Below are 19,558 nucleotides of genomic sequence, written 5' to 3' on the forward strand. Positions count from 1 at the left end.
ATGCATTGGCAGGGCCCATGCTTTCAGAGAAATCTGTGTCCATGTCCTGATCACTCACGTGACCGCGCTGACGTCGCCTCCTCGCCCGGTATCGCTTTGCCAGGTTCTGGTGCTGCATATACTGCTGGATAATGCGTGTGGTGTTTAATGTGCTCCTAATTGCCAAAGTGAGCTGAGCGGCCTCCATGCTTGCCTTGGTATGGCGTCCGCACAGAAAAAAGGCGCGGAACGATTGTCTGCCGTTGCTCTGACGGAGGGAGGGGCGACTGACGACACAGCTTACAGGGTTGGCTTCAGGGAGCTAAAATCAACAAAGGGGGTGCCTGTACATCAAGGAGTATTTCAGGCAGGACTGCACGGAGAGTTCCAATAAGAAATGGTGCACCTAAGTTATCGTTCTTATTGGAACAAGGAGGTTAGCCTGGCCTCTGATTGATACATGGCTAGATTTACCTTGCTGCACCTTCTCTGTGAATGACTGCAGTGTGATCTAGAGGAATGAGTCCCCTAGACAGGGGAGGAGGCAAATGAGTACAAAACAAATCTGGTCTATTTCTTGTTCTGAGCCACTCCATCTATCCTTTACATCTTTGGCTGGCAGCAGACGGTGCAGAAGGACTGCATGCCATCCACATCTCATGGCTGCTCGGCAGAAATGGTACAGTACGACTGCTAGCCATCTTCATCTCTTGCCTGCCCGGCAGAAGATGGTACAATACGACTGCTAGCCATCCTCATCTCTTGCCTGCCCGGCAGAAGATGGTACAGTACGACTGCTAGCAATCCGTATCGCCTGCCTGCTCACCATAAGACGGTTCAATAGGACTGACTGCAGGACTAAAGAGAATGACCTGGTCAAGTCACTCCAAATTTAGTCCCTGCGCCCATGTCTGTCCAGGCGCTCCCAGCCGACGTGGCCAGGAGCACCTCGGACATGACGATGACGGCTACCAGTCGTACTGTACCGTCTGCTGCCACAAGGCAAGGGGTTGCTGCTACTGTGTAGCAATGCCGTACCGCGTCTGCCAGCACCCAGGAGACATAGGGTGACGGTTACCTGAGCGGGCTCCATGCTTGCAGTGGTATGGCGTCTACACAGGTAACTCAGGAAAAAAGGCGCGAAATGATTGTCTGCCCTTGCTTTCACGGAGGGAGGGAGGGAACGGGGGCCTGACGATATGTACCCAGAACCACCCGCGACAAAGTTTTAGCCCCATCAGGCATTGGGATCTCAACCCAGAATTCCAATGGGCAGCGGAGACTGCGGGAACTGTGGGATAGCTACCCACAGTGCAACGCTCCGGAAGTCAACTCTAGCCTCGGTACTGTGGAAGCGCTCCACCGAGTTAATGCACTTAATGCACTTAGAGCATTTTCTGTGGGGACACACACACTCGAATATATAAAACCGATTTCTAAAAAAACGACTTCTATAAATTCGACCTTATTCCGTAGTGTAGACATACTCTAACAGGCTGAATGACAGACCACTTCCATTTGTGTCCTTTAAAAATCATGAGATCTACAACAACTTCCTATCACATGAAGAGCCCTTTTTACAATGATGTCATACCTCCAGTTTTATAATTCAGTGGTGGGGGAGGGGTTCCAAAAATATCACAGTTTTGTAGATACTCAGTTTTTGAGTCAGAGTATGCAAAGTCATGCATCTTATGTGCAGCTCCTGAGGTTTCAGATGATATGTATCTTTGCTAACTATTATATCATGGTAAATATATTGCACTATTTCTTATTCAACCTTTCCTAGTGACTCAAAGAATAGCTCACTCGCTTGCTCTCTCAAACAACCTCAGCTGCATTCACTTAAATTCCTTTGTCTTTTAAATCAAATCCTATGCATGGCTTTCATGCATGTTGTCTTGCATAAGCAGATAGGCATGCAGCTCATATATATGCCAGTCCTTCATTTCCTCTGTTCATTTTTTCCTTTTTACATCCAGCAGTTGTGTATACTTATGTACAGTAATGCCACTCAAAAAAAAAATCATCATCTGTTAACTGATAATTCTGTGGTATTTGTTATTTCCTAATTTAAGAATAGAGGGATAATGTAGTATTTCAAATACAATGATATATTAACTGTTGGCAAATGCTGACTGTATGTTTGACTGTATGTTCATTTGCTCCAAATAAAGACATTGTTAAACTTTTCTATTATTATCATTAGGTTCTCTACATTTATTTACTAAAATATTTTATGTATTTTCATGTTTTCATAGCTCACCTTGAGAGCTGCTTCCATATTTTTTCTTTATGCAGTGATCATTCCTTTCAGATATTTTTCGAGTTCAGAACACTAGCATCACAAAGGGTCAAGTAGTTCGACCTTCTGTTTGTGTCATTGTTTCTGTTCAACAATGTACACTTCTCTATGTTGCCAGCATTATAGTTTAAAAAAAACAACTTTGAAGTGATATGCCAATGTTCCTTGTGTGGCATTTCTGTCTAGCACAGTTAATATTTACTTGAATTATTGTGCATTCAAGCAAGAATTTCAGTTCTGATTCCCTTGTGTTCAACATTTTTAAAAATACCTAAATATTTGTCTAATTTCTTTTGTGTATTCTCTTGTGAAGCTGAAATTGACCGTGATAAATGCCAACTTTCATCAATGATTAAAAGCTGTTGTGTTATCGGACAAAGTTATAGTGCTCTCTGAAGCACAGTATACACGTAGGAATCTAACTTGTTGAATGGGGTAGATCAAAGTTAAAATGTTAAGTAATCCTTTGTATAGTTTCTTGACCATGAAAATGGTGAGTGTCAAAAAAAGAAAAGTCATAAGAACACAGTTCAAGAAATCCATCTTTTCACCTTCAGTGCTATACTCTCACCTTGATGCTTTATATATAGATTACGTCTGTTTGTCTATGTGTACCAAATATAAAATGCTGCCTTTTCCCAGCATTGTACAGTGTGCCATGTATTAACTACTGCTGGCCATCTCAGAGGTGGTTATATTTATTTTTTTCTTTTATGGACTTTTAATTGTGTCTTGCCAACAAGCTATGGAAACACGTACAATGAAGATAAGATCCTTGCACCAAACATCTTGTAATCTAAATAGACAACAAACAAATGAAGCATGAGGGATGGGATATAACAATAAGCAAGATAACTGAGTTGTGTAGTTGAGTGCCCGTTTTGTTAGCTCCTTGATTTTTGTTTGTATTTTTGGTTCAGATTTTAGTCATCAAAACTGAAAATGCTACTCTACCAAAAGGGTTAGGGTTTTTCGGTGTTTTTGGCAGCCAGGCATCCCACCATTTTCTCATTTGCATCTCTCGTCCCCTTTGGCCTGAGATGCCATAGAGAGATTGTTCTATGATTGGATCTCTTCCATGCCTCATTTCTCAGTATTTTCCACTTTGGAATTTTTTTTCTCTTAACACTGCAACCCATATTTCTTAATGCTGTCTTGTCTCCTCACCCTTTCAATTGCATTTTTCAAACAATTAGCACGTTTTTCTCTTTCATAAGTCCCAATTGAACTCCACTTGAAGTCAGTGAGAATCTTTTCATGGACTTCCATGGGAGGTGGATCAGGCCAATAGTTAGCAGAATCTTTGCATTTGTTCTAGGACTTGGGAGAATTGTCTTCGAATGACATCACAAGTTATGTATCAAAGTGGATATGCTGTTTGATATGAATAAATCTCCTTAAGGCTCTTTCCTAGTAAATGTTCTTGGTCTAATTACCCAACAGAACACCGTCAGCATAGTGAGAATAATAATAACATGTTGCTCTTAGATGGCATTTTTCAAACAAAGTGTTTGTTTGTGAAGTTTGTAAAGTGCTAACTAAAACTTGCAACATCTTGAGGTGGGTAAATATTTTTATCACTATTTTACAGATTGTAAAACTGAGGCATAGAACAGTTTAGCAACTTGCCCATGTTTCACAGAGAGTTATCACAAAAGCTTCTGGACATAAATCTCCCCTGCTCTGACCACTAAACACATTCCCTTATTGCTGAATGCCTTCTGCCACAAAGAGGAATTCTAGCAAAGGAGTTATACAAAAAAACCACAAACAAACTCTGCATCTAGGAATTCATTATGTACGTTTATTCAAAAGAAACTATATTTGTTATTATTTCAAAGATAAATAGGTAGGTTATTTCAGTCTGCAGTAGTCCTCTGCACTTGCTTGTACTTATAATAGAAAATACATTAAAATCTTGGTGCAAAATTGGGTAAAGTATGTAATGAGTTTCGTTAGAACCACCACTGTAATTGCATGCCATGACATTAAGCAGCCTTATCTCACTCAATTGTGTTAACCTTTTGCTTTGTAGCTATCATTGAATCAGTTCAGGAAAGCATTAAACCTACCATGTCTGCTGCCCCAGAAAAATCAGAGGCATCTCCAGGTAAAAGCATCTGCATGTTAATTTTAACCCTTAAGCTTGCTGCTCCCTGAACTCCTTTTATTACAAAAATGGCCTGAGTCTCTGCTGTGTGCAATAAAAAAATATCAAATAGCCTGTTTTATTTTATTCTATTTGTGGACAAACCTGAAATGCCTTAGCTTATTCTATACATTGTTCAGCTAACTTGGCAGCCAGCTTCAGATATCATAAGAAAAGGCAAAACAGCTGACGCCTGTAAAAAAAAAAAAAAAAAAAAAACACCTTGATGAATTCTGAGTGTGTTTTATCCTTTTTTTATATTACTTTTGAACCATACAACAAGCTAACCTTTTGAAGTACTACAGAAAAGTACAGTGGTTCTTTTTTTAAAATTGTCTTTCTATCCCTCTTGTCAATGACTTTTTGTCACAAGCTTTCAGAAAGCTAACTTGCTTCATCTGTTTCTCTGTAGGGACCCAACCCATCTTCCACTTGTGTCAGTTGCAACACTTCTGCTGACTTCAGTGGAAGTTGAGTTGGGTCCTAAAGAAGCAGCATGTGTTGTCATATCTGGTTTTGGGGCATTGGTTTCCATTCCACAGCAGAAAACATCCAAACATTTAGTTTTTATAATGGCCGTATAACTGTTTGGCCTCAGGGGTAAAATATAAGAACATAAGAACGACCGTACTGTGTCAGACAAAAGGTCCATCTAGCCCAGTGTCCTGTCTTCCAACAGTGGCCAATACCAGGTGCCGCAGAGGGAATGAACAGAATAGGTAATCATCAAGTGATTTAGCCCCCAGCTTCTGGCAAACAGAGGCTAGGGACACCATCCTTGTCCATCCTGGCTAATAGCCATTGATGGACCTATCCTCCATGAACTTATCTAGTTGTTTTTTTAACCCTGTCATAGACTTGCCCTTCACAACATCCTCTGTCAAAGAGTTCCACAGGTTGACTGTGCGTTGTGTGAAAAATACTTCCTTTTGTTTCTTTTAAACCTGGTGCCTATCAGTTTCATTTGGTGTCTCCTAGCTCTTGTGTTATGAGAAGGAGTAAATAACACTACCTTATTTACTTTCTACACACCAGACATGATTTTATAGACCTCCATCATATCCCCCCTTTGTCGTCTCTTTTTCCAAGCTGAAAGGTCCCAGTCTTATTAATCTCTCCTCATACGGAAGTCGTTCCAGACCCCTAATCATTTTTGTTGCCCGTTTCTGAACCTTTTCCAATTCCAATATATCTTTTTTGAGATGGGGCAACCACATCTGCACGCAGTATTCAAGATGTGGGCATACCATGGATTTATATAGAGGCAATATGATATTTTCTGTCTTATTATCTATCCCTTTCTTAATGATTCCCAGTATTCTGTTAGGTTTTTTGACTGCTGCTGCACATTGAGTGGGTGTTTTCAGAGAACTATCCACAATGACTCAAAGATCTCTTTCTTGAGTGGTAACAGCCATTTTAGACCCCATCATATAGCATGCTACCTTTATGAAATGAGATGTTACAGCTGTTAAACCAGTCAGGTCAGTTCTGGCTTGAAGCATGCTTAGTGTGTTGTGGACAAAATGTAAAGCGAATGTGTACTGAAAGAAAAAAATAACTCTTATTTCTCATAGCTCACAGTAAAAATGAACTGGAATCTGCAGAAGCTAGCATAGCACCTACGCCTGAATTACCATTGAACACTCTGGGTAAATACTATGTTTATGCTACTTTCTTTGTAGAGTGAGGGCTACCAAAGACTGCCTTAGCGAAATCTCTCTCCCTTTCACGGATGTGGTATTAAAAAAGAGCTTTTGCAATAGGCTGCATAATATTATGTGTAATAGGCCTAATAAATATAACTTGAAAATATAGCAATTTACTTATAATACTTTTCAGTGCCTTTAAAAAACAAACAAACCCTAACTTAAATGTTCAAGTTGCCTTGAATAATTCATGATTCAATAAAAAGATAAAATAATATCTCCAAATTATGAAATGCAAATTGCTGCTGTTATGGCAATCTCTTTTACCCGTTGTTCTGATTAATCTCTTATAATGCTGCCTACATTTATTTATTTCAAGTGAAAATAAAATTATATAAAGATATTTCCTGAAAATCTACACAGGTGGTATAGTATAATGCTGTCCCTGAAGAGAATTAATGCTCTTCTCAGCACCGACATGGTTGCCATTTGACTGAGGGCACAGCCCTGCTCCAATTGAAATCTGTAGGAGTAAGATTAAACCCCCTTTTTCTGAAGCTGAGACTGCCACTTGCCAGCACCTTGTGCTGGTGGTGATCAGGCCCTCAAAAAGAGAGAGAGAAAAAATCCAGTATTTCACTAATCAAAAGCCTGAATTGCCAGAAATAAATACTTTTTTTATTTTTAGAATGTGTGATATATCTTAGTGATCAGTATGATGGTTTCTGATTGGCTAAATAGTTGTTTTAACTTTTGCAAGTGCCGTAAATAAAGATAATCTCTCCAGCTCTCTCACTGCTGACAGTAATAGAGACAAATTCTAGTTCTTTAGCACTGGCCGCAAAACAGAAGCACACTACATTGTAAAATGGAGCGTTATTGTGAGTCTGTGTTCTGGCTGGAAACAGCTCTGTACAGTGGCTACTTCAGATTTTAAAAATAGTAGGTGGACCACTGCAACATGCCTTAGCTCTACCTGTGGCAGCTTATTAGGGCATTTTGAAACTAGCCCTCAGCGCTCTACTGTGGGTACCAGGCTGTTCAGTGAAGTCCTCCAGCTGCTGCTGCTTTGGAGGCCCTTGTGGCGTCTGAGCAGCTGCTCTGTATGGAGCCTTCACTTTTTCTTTTAAATGGACAGTGGCACAGAACACTAGGAACTCTTTAATTTATCAAAAAAGAAGTTTGAGAGATGACTTGATTACTGTATGTAAGTACCTTTATGGCGAGAAAATACTGGAAATTAAAGCACTCTTTAATCTAGCAAAGAAAGTATTAACAAAAACCAATGTCTAGAAGCTGAAGCCAGACAAATTCAAATTAGAAATAAGGCACACATTGATTATTTCACAGAATCATAGAAATGTGGGGCTGAAAGGGATCTTGAGAGGTTATCAAGTCTAGCTCCCTGCACTGAGTAAACCTAGAACCCCTTTGACAACTGTTTGTCCAGCCTGTTTTTAAAACAGGGATTCCACAACCTCCTTTGGAAACCTATTCCAAAGAGTTTAACTACCTTTCTAGTTAGAAAGTTTTTCCTACTATTTAACATAAATCTTCCTTCCTGCAGATTAAGCCTGTTACTTCTTGCCCTACCTCCAGTAGAGATGGAGAACAATTGATCCGTCCTCTTTATAACAGCCCTTAACATATTTGATGACTGAACATGCCCAGGTTTTTTAACCTTTCCTCAGAGGTCAGGTTTTCTGAACCTTTAATCGTTGTTGCTGTCCTCTAAACTCTCTCCAGTTTGCCCACATCTCTCCTGAATTGTGGCACCTGGAATTGGACACAGTACTCCAGCTGAGGCCTCACCAGTGTCAAGTAGATCAGGGCTATTTCCTCCCATGTCTTACAACACTCCTGTTAATACATCCCAGAATGATACTGGCCTTTTTTGTAACTGCATTACATTGTTAATTCATACTCAGTTTGTCATCCACTGTAACCTACCACTAGCCAGTTATTCCCCATCTTGATTTTTCCTTCTTAAATGAAATATTTTGCACTTGTCTTTATTGAATTTCATCTTGTTGATTTCAAACCAATTCTCCAATTTGTCAAGGTCATTTTGAATTCTAATCCTGTGCTTGTGACCCCTCCCAGCTTGTTGTCATCCGCACATTTCATAAGCATACTATCTACTCCATTACCCAAGTCATTAATGAATATATTGAATAGTACCAGACCCAGGACAGGCCCCTGGGTGACCCCACTAGGTACGCCTTCCTAGTTTAACAGAAAACTATTGATAACTACTTTTTTATGGTCTTTCAACAGTTGTGCTCCCACCGTATAAAAATTGCATCTAGAGTGCATTTCCCTACTTTGTTTATGAGAACATCATGTGGGACTGTGCCAAAAGCCTCATTAGATCAAGATCTATCACACTGACTGCTTCCCCCACTATCCGCTAGTCCAGTAACCGTGTCACAGAAGGAAATTAGGTTGGTTTGGCATGATTTGTTCTTGACAAATCCATGGTGGCTATTCTTTATTATCATCTAGGAGCTAACAAATAGATTGTTTAATAATTCGTTCCAGTATCTTTTCAGGTATTGAAGATTGGCTGACTGGTCTGTAATTCCCCATGTTCACTTTGTTCCCCTTTTTAAAGATAGGTACTATGTTTGCTCTACTCCAGTCCCCTAGGACCTCACCCATCCTCCATGAGTTCTCAAAGATAACTTCCAATGATTCCAACATAGCTTCAGCTAGCTCCTTAAGTACCGTAGGTTGAATTTTTTTAGACCCTGCAGACTTGTATAACTATTCTATGACTTATATAAATATTCATTAACCTGTTCTTTTCCTATTTTGGTTTGCATTCCTTCTCCCTTATTGTTAATATTAATTGTATTGAGCATCTGGTCACCCTTTTAAGTGAAAATAAGCATTCAACACCTCTGCTTTCTTGACATCATCAATTATTAGCTCTCCTTCCCCACTAAGCAGAGGATCTACACTTTCCTTATTCTTTCTTTTGCTCCTAATGTATTTAAAGAAACTTCTTCTTATTGCCTTTTATGTCCCTTTTGTGTTAGATGTAACTAATTATGTGCTTTAGCCTTTCTGATTTTGTGCCAAGGTATTTCCAGTAGAGATAAGGAAGAGTTGTTACCATTGCCCAAGGTACTGGTGAGACTTCATCTGGAATACTATGTGCAATTCTGGTCTCCCATGTTTAAGAAAGAGGAATTCAAACTGGAACAAGTGCAGAGAAAGGATAGTAGGATGATCAGAGGAATGGAGAACCTGCATTACAAGACAAGACTTAAGGAGCTTGGCTTGTTTAGCTTAACAAAATGAAGGCTGAGGGGAGATACGATTGTTCTCTATAAATATATCAGAGGGATAAATACCAGGGAAAGGGAGGAGTTATTTAAGTTAAGCGCCAATATTGACCCAAGAATCAATAGATAGAAACTGGCCATTAAGAAGTTTAGTCTTGAAATTAAATGAAGGTTTCTAACCATCTGAGGAGTGAAGTTCAGGAACAGCCTTCCAAGGGGAGAAGTGGGGCAAAAAGCCTAACTTGTTTCAAGACTGAGTCTGATAAATTTATGGAGGGGCTGATGTGATGAGGTTGCCTACAGTACAATGGCATATATCCTATCCATGACTGCTGTTAGTAAATTCCTCCAGTGGCCAGTGATGGAGGAGATTTGGAGGTCACTGAGTTTCTACAGAGAATTCTTTTCCTGGTGTCTGGCTGCTGGGTCTTGCCCACATGCTCAGGGTCTAACTGGTCACTGTATTTGAGGTTGGGAAGGAATTTTCCCCAGGTCAGTTTTGCAGAGACCCTGTGCGGGAGGGGTTTGTCTTCCTCTGCAGCAGGGGGCCCGGCTCACTTGCTGGTTTGAACTATAGTCAGTGCTTGATTTTCTTTAACTTTAAATCAAATCTTTAAATCAAGATTTGAGGACTTCAGTAACTCAGCCAGAGGTTAGGGTTGTGGATCTATTACAGGAGTGGATGGGTGAGGTTCTGTGGCCTGCAATGTGCAGGTCAGATTAGATGATTGTGATGGTCCCTTCTAGCTTGAAAGTCTATGAGTCTAATGATCTAATGGTCCTTTCTCGTCTTAAAATCTATGAACTGAAGCTTTAAGAAAAACACCAAATATGATTTGGCAACACTGTTGACTCACATCTCGATTCTATCTTGGAATGTCCCTTTGCAGCTCGTGTTACATGGAGTGATTCAGAATGAAATAGAAAACTTCTGCCGTTGCTGTGCATCAGTTTTCTGGATGGCATCTATTGCTAGACAAAACAACTGCCAGAATTTGGTCTTTAATAAGTTGGCCCTGTAGTCCTTGCACACCCAAAAAAGTTATTTAGGTCCACAGGAGTACTGGGTGCACATGGTTGTGCACTAGCCCAGTAAAATTTGGGTAGCAATTGAGGTTAATTATGATGAACAAATACGCCATACACTACAGGTGCTTTACTTTATATCAGTAGACATAATAGTAATGAACAGCAGCTGACAAGTATAATGTAATAATAATACTGGACAGAGGGAAGAGTTTAGGATAACCTTGGTGAATCTTTCCATCGTAAAGTTTCAGTGTTAGACTAATAAAACAGTCCCATATGGGTGGAGAAAAGTGTTTTATGTATATCACTGTGGTATTATACATTTTGTTTGTAGCAGGTTAAGTACTGAATTTGGCAAACTTTTGCAAAGACACTTCATGAGCTCCAGATCTCAATTTTACTCTTTGTGGGGGTTTATTTTCCTATTGTCTGTATAAAACTGCCACAAAAGAAATCCAAAATCATATCCATGTTGGATTTCACTTCTCAAATCAAAGTTACAAGTTTTAATGATGGTGGAGCTGTGCTATTGCAGAAGTTGTTCTAATCCTATAGCATAGCTTGTTGGCTGCCTCAAAAAACCAAAAAAAACCCAAAAAACCCAAAAACCAGTCTGTGGACATTGGCTAAACAAAAGCTTACAAGGATTGCCACTGACTTGAAGGTATATATTGTCCCCAAATGTGAAATAGTTGTGGGTGAGGACAAAGTCGCAAAGGTCAGCCACCAGGTTTGCCGTGACATTATCGGGGATATTGTTCCTCATGGCTTGTAGTCCATCTTTGTGTGGACTGTTGGTGTAGAGGGATTCTACATCCATAGTGGCCAGGATGGTGTTTTCTGGAAGATCACTGATGGATTGTAGTTTCCTCAGGAAGTCAGTGGTGTCTCAAAGATAGCTGGGAGTGCTGGTAGCGTAGGGCCTGAGGAGAGAGTCCACATAGGCAGACAATCCTGCTGGTAGGGTGCCAATGCCTGAGATGATGGGGCATCCAGGATTTCCAGGTTTATGGATCTTGAGTAGCAAATAGAATACCCTTGGTCGGGGTTCTAGGCATGTGTCTACACAGATCTGTTCCTGTGCTTTTTCAGGGACTTTCTTGAGCAGATGGTGTCATTTCTTTTGGTAATCCTCAGTGGGATTAGAGGATAATGGCCTGTAGAAGGTGGAGTTAGAGAGCTGCCTAGCAGCCTCTTGTTCATATTCCAACCTATTCATGATGACAACAGCACCTCCTTTGTCAGCCTTTTTGATTATGATGTCAGAGTTGTTCCTGAGGCTGTTGATGGCATTGTGTTCAGCAACTATTTCACATTTGGGGACAATATACCTTCAAGCCAGTGGCACTGCTATGGGTACCCGCATGGCCCCACAGTATGCCAACATTTTTATAGTTGACTTAGAACAATGCTTCCTTAGCTCTCATCCCCTAACTCCCCTACTCTACTTGCGCTACATTGATGACATCTTCATCATCTGGACCCTTGGAAAAGAAGCCCTTGAGGAATTCCACAGTGATTTCAACAATTTTCATTCCGCCATTGACCTCAGCCTAGACCAGTCCACACAAGCGGTCCATTTCCTGGACACTACTATGCTAATATGTGATGGTCACATAAACACCACCCTATACCGGAAACCTACTGACCGCTATACTTACCTACATGCCTCCAGCTTCCATCCAGGACATTATCCATTGTCTACAGTCAAGCTCTAAGATACAACCGCATTTGCTCCAATCCCTCAGACAGAGACTATCTCTATCAAGCAATCTTAAAACTACAATACCCACCTGCTGAAGTGAAAAAACAGATTGACAGAGCCAGAAGAGTACCCAGAAGTCACCTACTACAGGAGAGGCCCAACGAAGAAAATAACAGAACGCCAATAGCCGTCACCTTCAGCCCCCAACTAAAACCTCTCCAGCGCATCATCAAAGATCTACAACCTATCCTGAAAAATGATCCATCACTCTCGCAGATCTTGGGACCAGTCCTCGCTTACAGACAGCCCCCCAACCTGAGGCAAATACTCTCCAGTAACCACACACCTCACAACAAAAACACTAACCCAGGAACCTATCCTTGCAACAAAGCCCAATGCCAGCTCTGTCCACATATTTACTCAAGTGACACCATCATAGTACCTAATCACATTAGCCACGCCATCAGGGGCTTGTTCACCTGCACATCTACCAATGTGATATATGCCATCATGTGCCAGCAGTGCCCCTCTGCCATGTACATTGGCCAAACCGGACAGTCTCTATGCAAAAGAATAAATGGGCACAAATCTGACATCAGGAATCATAACATTCAAAAAACGGTAGGAGAACACTTTAGCCTCTCTGGCCATTCAGTAACGGATTTAAAGAAGGCAATTTGGCAACAGAAAAGCTTCAAAAACAGACTCCAACGAGAAACTGCTGAGCTTGAATTAATACGCAAACTAGATACCATTAACTTGGGTTTGAACAGAGACTGGGAGTGGCTGGGTCATTACCCATATTCAATCTATTTCCCCATGTTAAGTATCCTCACACCTTCTTGTCAACTGTCTAAATGGGCTATCTCGGTTATCACTACAGAAGTTTTTTTTCTCCTGCTGATAATAGCTCATCTTAATTAATTAGCCTCTTACTCCATGTTCTCTGTGTGTGTGTATATATATATATATATACACACACACACAGAGAACATGGAGTAAGAGGCTAATTAATATATATATATATATATATATATATATATATCTTCTTACTATATGTTCCATTCTATGCATCCGATGAATTGGGCTGTAGCCCATGAAAGCTTATGCTCAAATAAATTTGTTAGTCTCTAAGGTGCCACAAGTACTCCTGTTCTTTTTCGGGTACAGACTGACATGGCTGCTACTCTGAAACTTGTAAGCTTACAGTCTTACAAGAAGTAAGCAGTCATGGGATAAGTGGGAAGGTCCTCTTATGGATCAGTGTCTCGTTAAAAGATAGAAACAAGGGGTAGGAATAAATGGTCAGTTTTCAGAGTAGAGAGAAGTAAATAGTGATGTCTCCCAGGGGTATGTACTGGGACCAGTCCTGTTCAACATAGTAATAAATGATCTCGAAAAGGCGTAAACAGTGAGGTGGCAAAATTTTCAGACGATACAAAATTACTCAAGATAGTTAAGTCCAAAGCAGACGGTGAAGAGCTACAAAAGGACCTCACAAAACTGGGTGCCTGAGCAACAAAGAGGCAGATAAAATTCAATGTTGATATATGCAAAGTTATACACACTGGCAAACATAATCCCAACTATACATACAAAATGATGGGGTCTAAATTAGTTGTTACCACTCAAGAAAGAGATCTTGGAGTCCTTGTGGATAGTTCTCTGAAAACATCCACTCAATGTGCAGCAGCAGCCAAAAAAGCTAAATAATGTCAGGAACCATTAGGAAAGGGATAGGTAAGAAGACAGAAAATATCATAATGCCACTATATAAATCCATGGTACACCTACATCTTGACTACTGTATGCAGATCTGGACACCCCAATGCAAAAAAGATATATTGGAATTGGAAAAGGTACAGAGAAGGGCAACTAAAACGATTAGGGATATGGAACCAGCTTCCATATGAGGAGAGATTAATAAGACTGGGACTTTTCAGCTTGAAAAAGAGATGCTGGGGGGGTGGGAGGTGCGGAATATGATAGAGGTCTATAAAATCTTGACTGGTATGAAGAAAATTAATCAGGAAAGTTTATTTACTCCTTCACATAACACAAGAAATAGGGGTCACCCAATGAAATTAATAGGCAGCTGGTTTAAAACAAACAAAACAAGTACTTCTTCACACAGCACACTGTCAAACTGTAGAACTCTTTGCCAGAAGATGTTGTGAAGGCCAAGACTATAACAGGGTTCAAAAAACAAGTAGATAAGTTCATGGAGGATAGGTCCATCAATGGTTATTAGCCAGGATAGGCAGGGATGCAACACTCTCCACTGAGCGTCCCTAGCATGTGCTTGCCAGGAGCTGGGAGTGGACTAAAGGGGATGGATCACTTGATGATTGCCTGTTTTGTTCATTCCCTCTGAAGCATCTGGCATTGGCCACAGTCAGAAGACAGGAAATTAGGCTAGATGGATCATTGGTCTGGCCCAATATGGCTGTTCTTATGTTCTTGATTCAAAATTAAGTCTAGATTCTTTTTTCCAGCTCACAGTGAAACTGAGAGTGGACTTGAAGAAACAAAATCAACTCCTAAACCTGACCTGGCACAAACTCAGAACATACTGGGTAACTAATTTGACGACTATTTAGCTTCTATATATAGTGTTTGCTTCTTTTTTCCGCTCCAGAATTCTCCTACCTTTTACTACAACACTTTAGAAGCGAGCTGTTCCAAAGAAAATCTTAATTACATTTTACTGGGTTATTTTACATTTACAGCTACTAATTTATATATCTCAGATAAAATGTAGTACAGAAGGCTGTCGTTGTGAGATGATAGTCTCTGGTAAAGTTTTCTTGATAGGTATACCAAGTATTCTCATTTTCAAACAAATATTCTGTCCTGCCCTTTACTAAATTCTGGGTTGTCTGTAACCAGGTGTAGCACTAGTAGTAATGCTCTAGAGATACAAGAGAAACGACCAGCTCCTCGGTTTTCTCTCAAGATCCTTCTTCAAGGAAATCCTCCTTGGTAATACATTACTTATAACATGGAAACAATTTTCACTATAAACCACAGGTACTGTAACATTATTATGCACAGTAGGTGCCATTAAAATAATAAATTCACCTGACTGGATTCCTTCAGTAACAGGTGTATCTCTAGAATAAGAGATGCTATGCTACTGACATCTCTGCAGAATGGCATGTGCTCCATTTTTAATGTGTGAAAAAAAATCACAAAAACACTTGTATATTTTCAAGGTAAAAGCAATGCAAATCTACATAGGTGAAGTTAAAAATGATCTTTAGCCTCCTGTTGTGACAGGTTACACAGTTTGTGTTATATTACAAAACTGATTATTTAAATGTATAAATGCTCAAAACATCAAAAACTCAAGGAAGATTGTCTGATGGCATCAAATGTCAATTAAAATATAAATGTCATTTGTATGACTCTTATGACTCACTAAGGCTTAACGTGGCATGAAATCTTTATTTTCTTCCTGGAGAAAAAAGTGTCCTATACAAAATCCTGGTCACAAACTTTGTATTGCAAATTGTGTTTTCTCCATTAACAGTTACTCATTTTTGTTTTGTTGTTAGGAGCAGCATCCACAGTCTTCTTGCAGTCACAATTCTGCGTTAAGAAATGTCAAAATGTTAAATTCACTACCTGTATTATACACACAAATCTATGCAAAATTGTCAACAAAAATCCAGAGATAGTTTTTGAAAATTTGGCCCCTAGTTACTTGATTTTCCAAAGAGGGGCGCAGGCATGAATAGTCATGGAATGATGTATGCAACTCTGTACTTAGTAGGTATATGGGTGAGTAATAAAAGAAAAGATTGTATTGAATTCACTAGCACTGGAATGTAGGGACAAGGGTCTTTTTGTTATACTATACAAAGAGAACCGCAAGTGTTAACAAACACATTTTTTTTTTCAGATTTCTACTGACTCCCATCAATTTTGTACTTTCTCTTTTTCCCTCACCCCCCTCGCAGTTCCAAACAGGCTTCCAGAATTTCCTAACACTAAAATACCTCCTGCATTTCAGAAGCCCAGGGGAATATTGTGTAATGGTGATTTTTTGTTTTGTTTTGTTTGCAGCTTATTTTAATCCAATTTTTTCCTTTGCAGTTTCTTTGGCAAGGTTAACTTTGTTTGGCTGCACTGCTTTAGAGGATGCTTTTAAGAGAACTAAATCATGGTTGTCTCTGCTTAACTGCAAAGCAGATAAACTTTCATTGTTGGATATTTATTTCTGTCTTCCTTAGACAGGTGATTCTTCATATGATGGTTCAGGACAGAGCCGAGGATATTCATGTTCCAGTCTCCTTTCTGTCTTTCCACAATGTTTCTTTCCATTATTTATGAAATTGTATCTCAGTGGTCAGCCTATTCTTATATTGCTGGCTTCAGGCATGCACTTTGTGTGTGCTGGAATAATTTCTGTGCCATGTTTTCCCAATGACCCATAGCAAATAAAGACCTCATTATTTCTTTTACCATAGCTTCTAATGAAATGCAGCTGATTCCTTCTGGATCCAAAATATCTGATACTCCAAAAATACTACAGACAAAACCTGGTAATTGCCTTATTTCTAAAGTTGAGAGTTTCGAGACAAATATTATTTGAGTTATATTTGTTGGTAGTATGACCAGGTGGGTTTTGTGGTTTTAATGACTCAGATACAATAATGTGGTTGTATGATTTATAATGCTACAGCCATGAGATTTTTCTACTGCAAAATTATGGCTCCACATAAGTCTTGTTTTGATTTTAGTGACATGATGCTCAAAATGATTTACTTACAAATCTTGTTAGAAGACTTGTGAAGATATGGAGACTATCCTCAGCTCATGTAAATTGTCACAGCTCCAATTAAGTTAGTAGAGCTATAAAAACTTCTTTTTGCGAAAGATCTGTTCCATGGGTTTAGCATTTTCCTTGTAAATGCCCCTTCAGTTTCAGAGATGGCTTGTATCTCTCAGCTGAACTGTCATTCCATCCAACAGCAAAGTTGTGGACTGTGTAATGACTTTGTTAAATAGTTGATTTGTCTAGTGAAGTTATTAGCTTCTTCTTGTTAGAGATGTACCTATGGCCTAAATTTTCAAATGTGAATAGTTATTTGTGTTGCTTCAACTGTTGGCACATTTTAAAAGGGCCTGATTTTCATAAAGTGTTGAGGGCTTGCCCTTTGATAATCAGTCCCCTTTAATAAGTCTCCAGCTGGGTACCCAGAAGCGGCAGCTGATTTTTTTTAACCTTAGACCATAGCACTTCTGTTGTGCTTGAGAACCTGACAACCCTTCCACAATTGCCGTAGGGCATAATTTTGTCCCAGGATGCATTTGTGTGGTTCCCATAGAGTCCAGTGGAAACTATCCTTGCCCATGCTAAGGTGTTAGAGTAGTAAGCTAGTGAACCTCACTACTATTTTAGTGAAAAAGTCTAATGATTACTAACAAGAGCTAGAGCATATTTATTGATTGATTGATTTTTTGACTTACGTTATTTTAGTCTTTTATTTTGAATTTGTGTCAGAGCACATTTTTTCTTACCTGATTTCACAACTAAATTCTAACTTGCAAGTTTATAGATAAGATGAACTCAAAAGACCCCATTGTAATGCTGCGAACATGAATTTCATTGCTTAAGTATGCTCAGGCTTAGTTAACACTCAGGTGAGGTAAGTGGTATTCTTTCCCCTGAGACAGTACTGATTCAGTTAATTCTTGCACTAAACGCTACTGCAGCCTATCATGTGATAGTGGCAGTTTATTTAGAGCATGTACTTTTCAGTTCATGTACTTCATGCAAAAGAAGTCCCGAACATGGAAATGCTTAAGCAAACTCCCGTAGACTTCAGCGTGAGTTAGGGCTGAGTAGAAATTTGGTAAAGATTTTAGAATTTGTTTCTGATTTATTATAATTTTCACAGCATTTCTGGATTTGCTTTGAGGCCAGCAGCTCTCTCCCCTATGGAATGAACACAGCCATCTATTTCTATTGTTGTGAAAGAGATCCAGTAAGATACAGTTAGGGCTCATCCCGATGAGCAGTTAGTGCACAGCAAGCTGGGGTGTAAATCTACTTCACACTGGCATGCTGCGCACCATGTGTGGACCATGCTGTCATGCCCTAAAAGTTCCCTAGTACACTTAGATCTACTCCCATTTCAAAGTGGGTTAGATCAAAGTGCATAGGGAAATCTTAGTGAGCAATTTCAGGGTCCACGTGAACAATTAGTGAACGGCAGGCTAGCATGAGGTAGATTTACACCCCATCTTCCCGTGAACTAATTGTACGTCTTGAAAAGCCATTAAAGTGAGTATTAAAGAGAGAGGATGTTCAGTAATTTTTAAGAACATGGTTTGTTGAAATATAGCTACTGACTTCAAAATTATTAGGGATAATACTACTAATAATCTAATCCCACATGTGCTTTCCAAAATTAAAGGTAAAAAAATAGAATAGTGATACACCTGGCAAAGCTAGCATTTCATTCACATAATTTGTTTCGGGTTAGCTCTAAATTGTGCGTTTGAGGTCTTCCATTGAGACCACATAGCATGAAGTGTGATTTAATTGTTCTGGTTTGGACCCTGATTTTGGGAGGGAGATCTACACAGTCAGAATCTCGCTGAGCGCATCTACAAAGCAATAAAAGACCCGTGGCATGGCTAAGGCTGGCCCAGGTCAGCTGACTTGGGCTCAAGTTGCAGGGCAATAAAATTTCAGTGTAGACATTCAAGCTTGAACTGGAACCCTGGGCTCTGAGACTCTGAGACAGGGGAAGGTCTCAGAGGCTGGGCTTCAGCTCAAGCCCAAATGTTTACACTGCAATTCTCATCTCCACAGCCTGAGCCCTGGGAGCCCAAGTCATCTGATCCAGGCTCTGAGACTTGGTGCCATGGGATTTTTCATTACAGATTAGACATAGGTGCTGGAATTGGAGGTGCTACCGCACTCCCTGGCTTGAATTGGTTTCCATCATAGGCAAGGCTTACAGCTTCGTTCAATGGTTCTCAGCACCCCCACGATACAAATTGTTCCAGCACGCCTGAGTGTAGACATACCAGATGAAGTCAGTGCCATTCCATGTGGTTGGTAAGGGCTTTTCACCTGAACAACTTTGCAGGATTGGGGCTTGGATGCTTTTGTTATCGCTCTCGACACTGTGTTCCAGCCTATAGAATTTGAATACCATGGTCCTTTAGCCTGGATTTTCCAAACCTTGAGCATGATTCTTGTGAATCTCTTTTTAAAGAGTATTATTTTGGCTTCATCCTGCCTCCATTGAAATAAATGGGAAAAGTCCCATACTCTCAGAGAGGCCAGGACACTTACAAGGCCTATGATACCACCTTGCTTTTCTGCACAGTATCTGACTTATTGTTTCAAGTGACTATCTTCTGAATTGCTTTTTAAAATGTTACATTTTTTTAAAAGTTACATTTTAGTAAGTGGGTTTTATATTAACTGCA

The 19,558-nt window shown here is 39.8% G+C and overlaps 1 protein-coding gene across 22 annotated transcripts in view; it reads left to right on the plus strand.

The window, feature by feature from the left end:
- ABI3BP (ABI family member 3 binding protein) overlaps nucleotides 1-19,558 on the plus strand; it is a 311,874-nt gene that overhangs the window by 167,671 nt on the left and 124,645 nt on the right. For 20 of the 22 annotated variants that reach the window (XM_075118479.1, XM_075118481.1, XM_075118468.1 and 17 more), the window contains 4 exons: nucleotides 4,320-4,394; nucleotides 6,011-6,085; nucleotides 14,602-14,682; nucleotides 16,579-16,653. In XM_075118479.1, the coding sequence (XP_074974580.1) occupies nucleotides 4,320-4,394; nucleotides 6,011-6,085; nucleotides 14,602-14,682; nucleotides 16,579-16,653 (306 nt within the window). The remainder of the gene's footprint in view (nucleotides 1-4,319; nucleotides 4,395-6,010; nucleotides 6,086-14,601; nucleotides 14,683-16,578; nucleotides 16,654-19,558) is intronic. The other 2 variants (XM_075118489.1, XM_075118488.1) reach the window with 2 other exon arrangements.

The sequence above is a fragment of the Caretta caretta genome, chromosome 1, assembly GCF_965140235.1.
Source record: "Caretta caretta isolate rCarCar2 chromosome 1, rCarCar1.hap1, whole genome shotgun sequence".
In the NCBI taxonomy this organism is placed as follows: Eukaryota; Metazoa; Chordata; order Testudines; family Cheloniidae; genus Caretta; species Caretta caretta.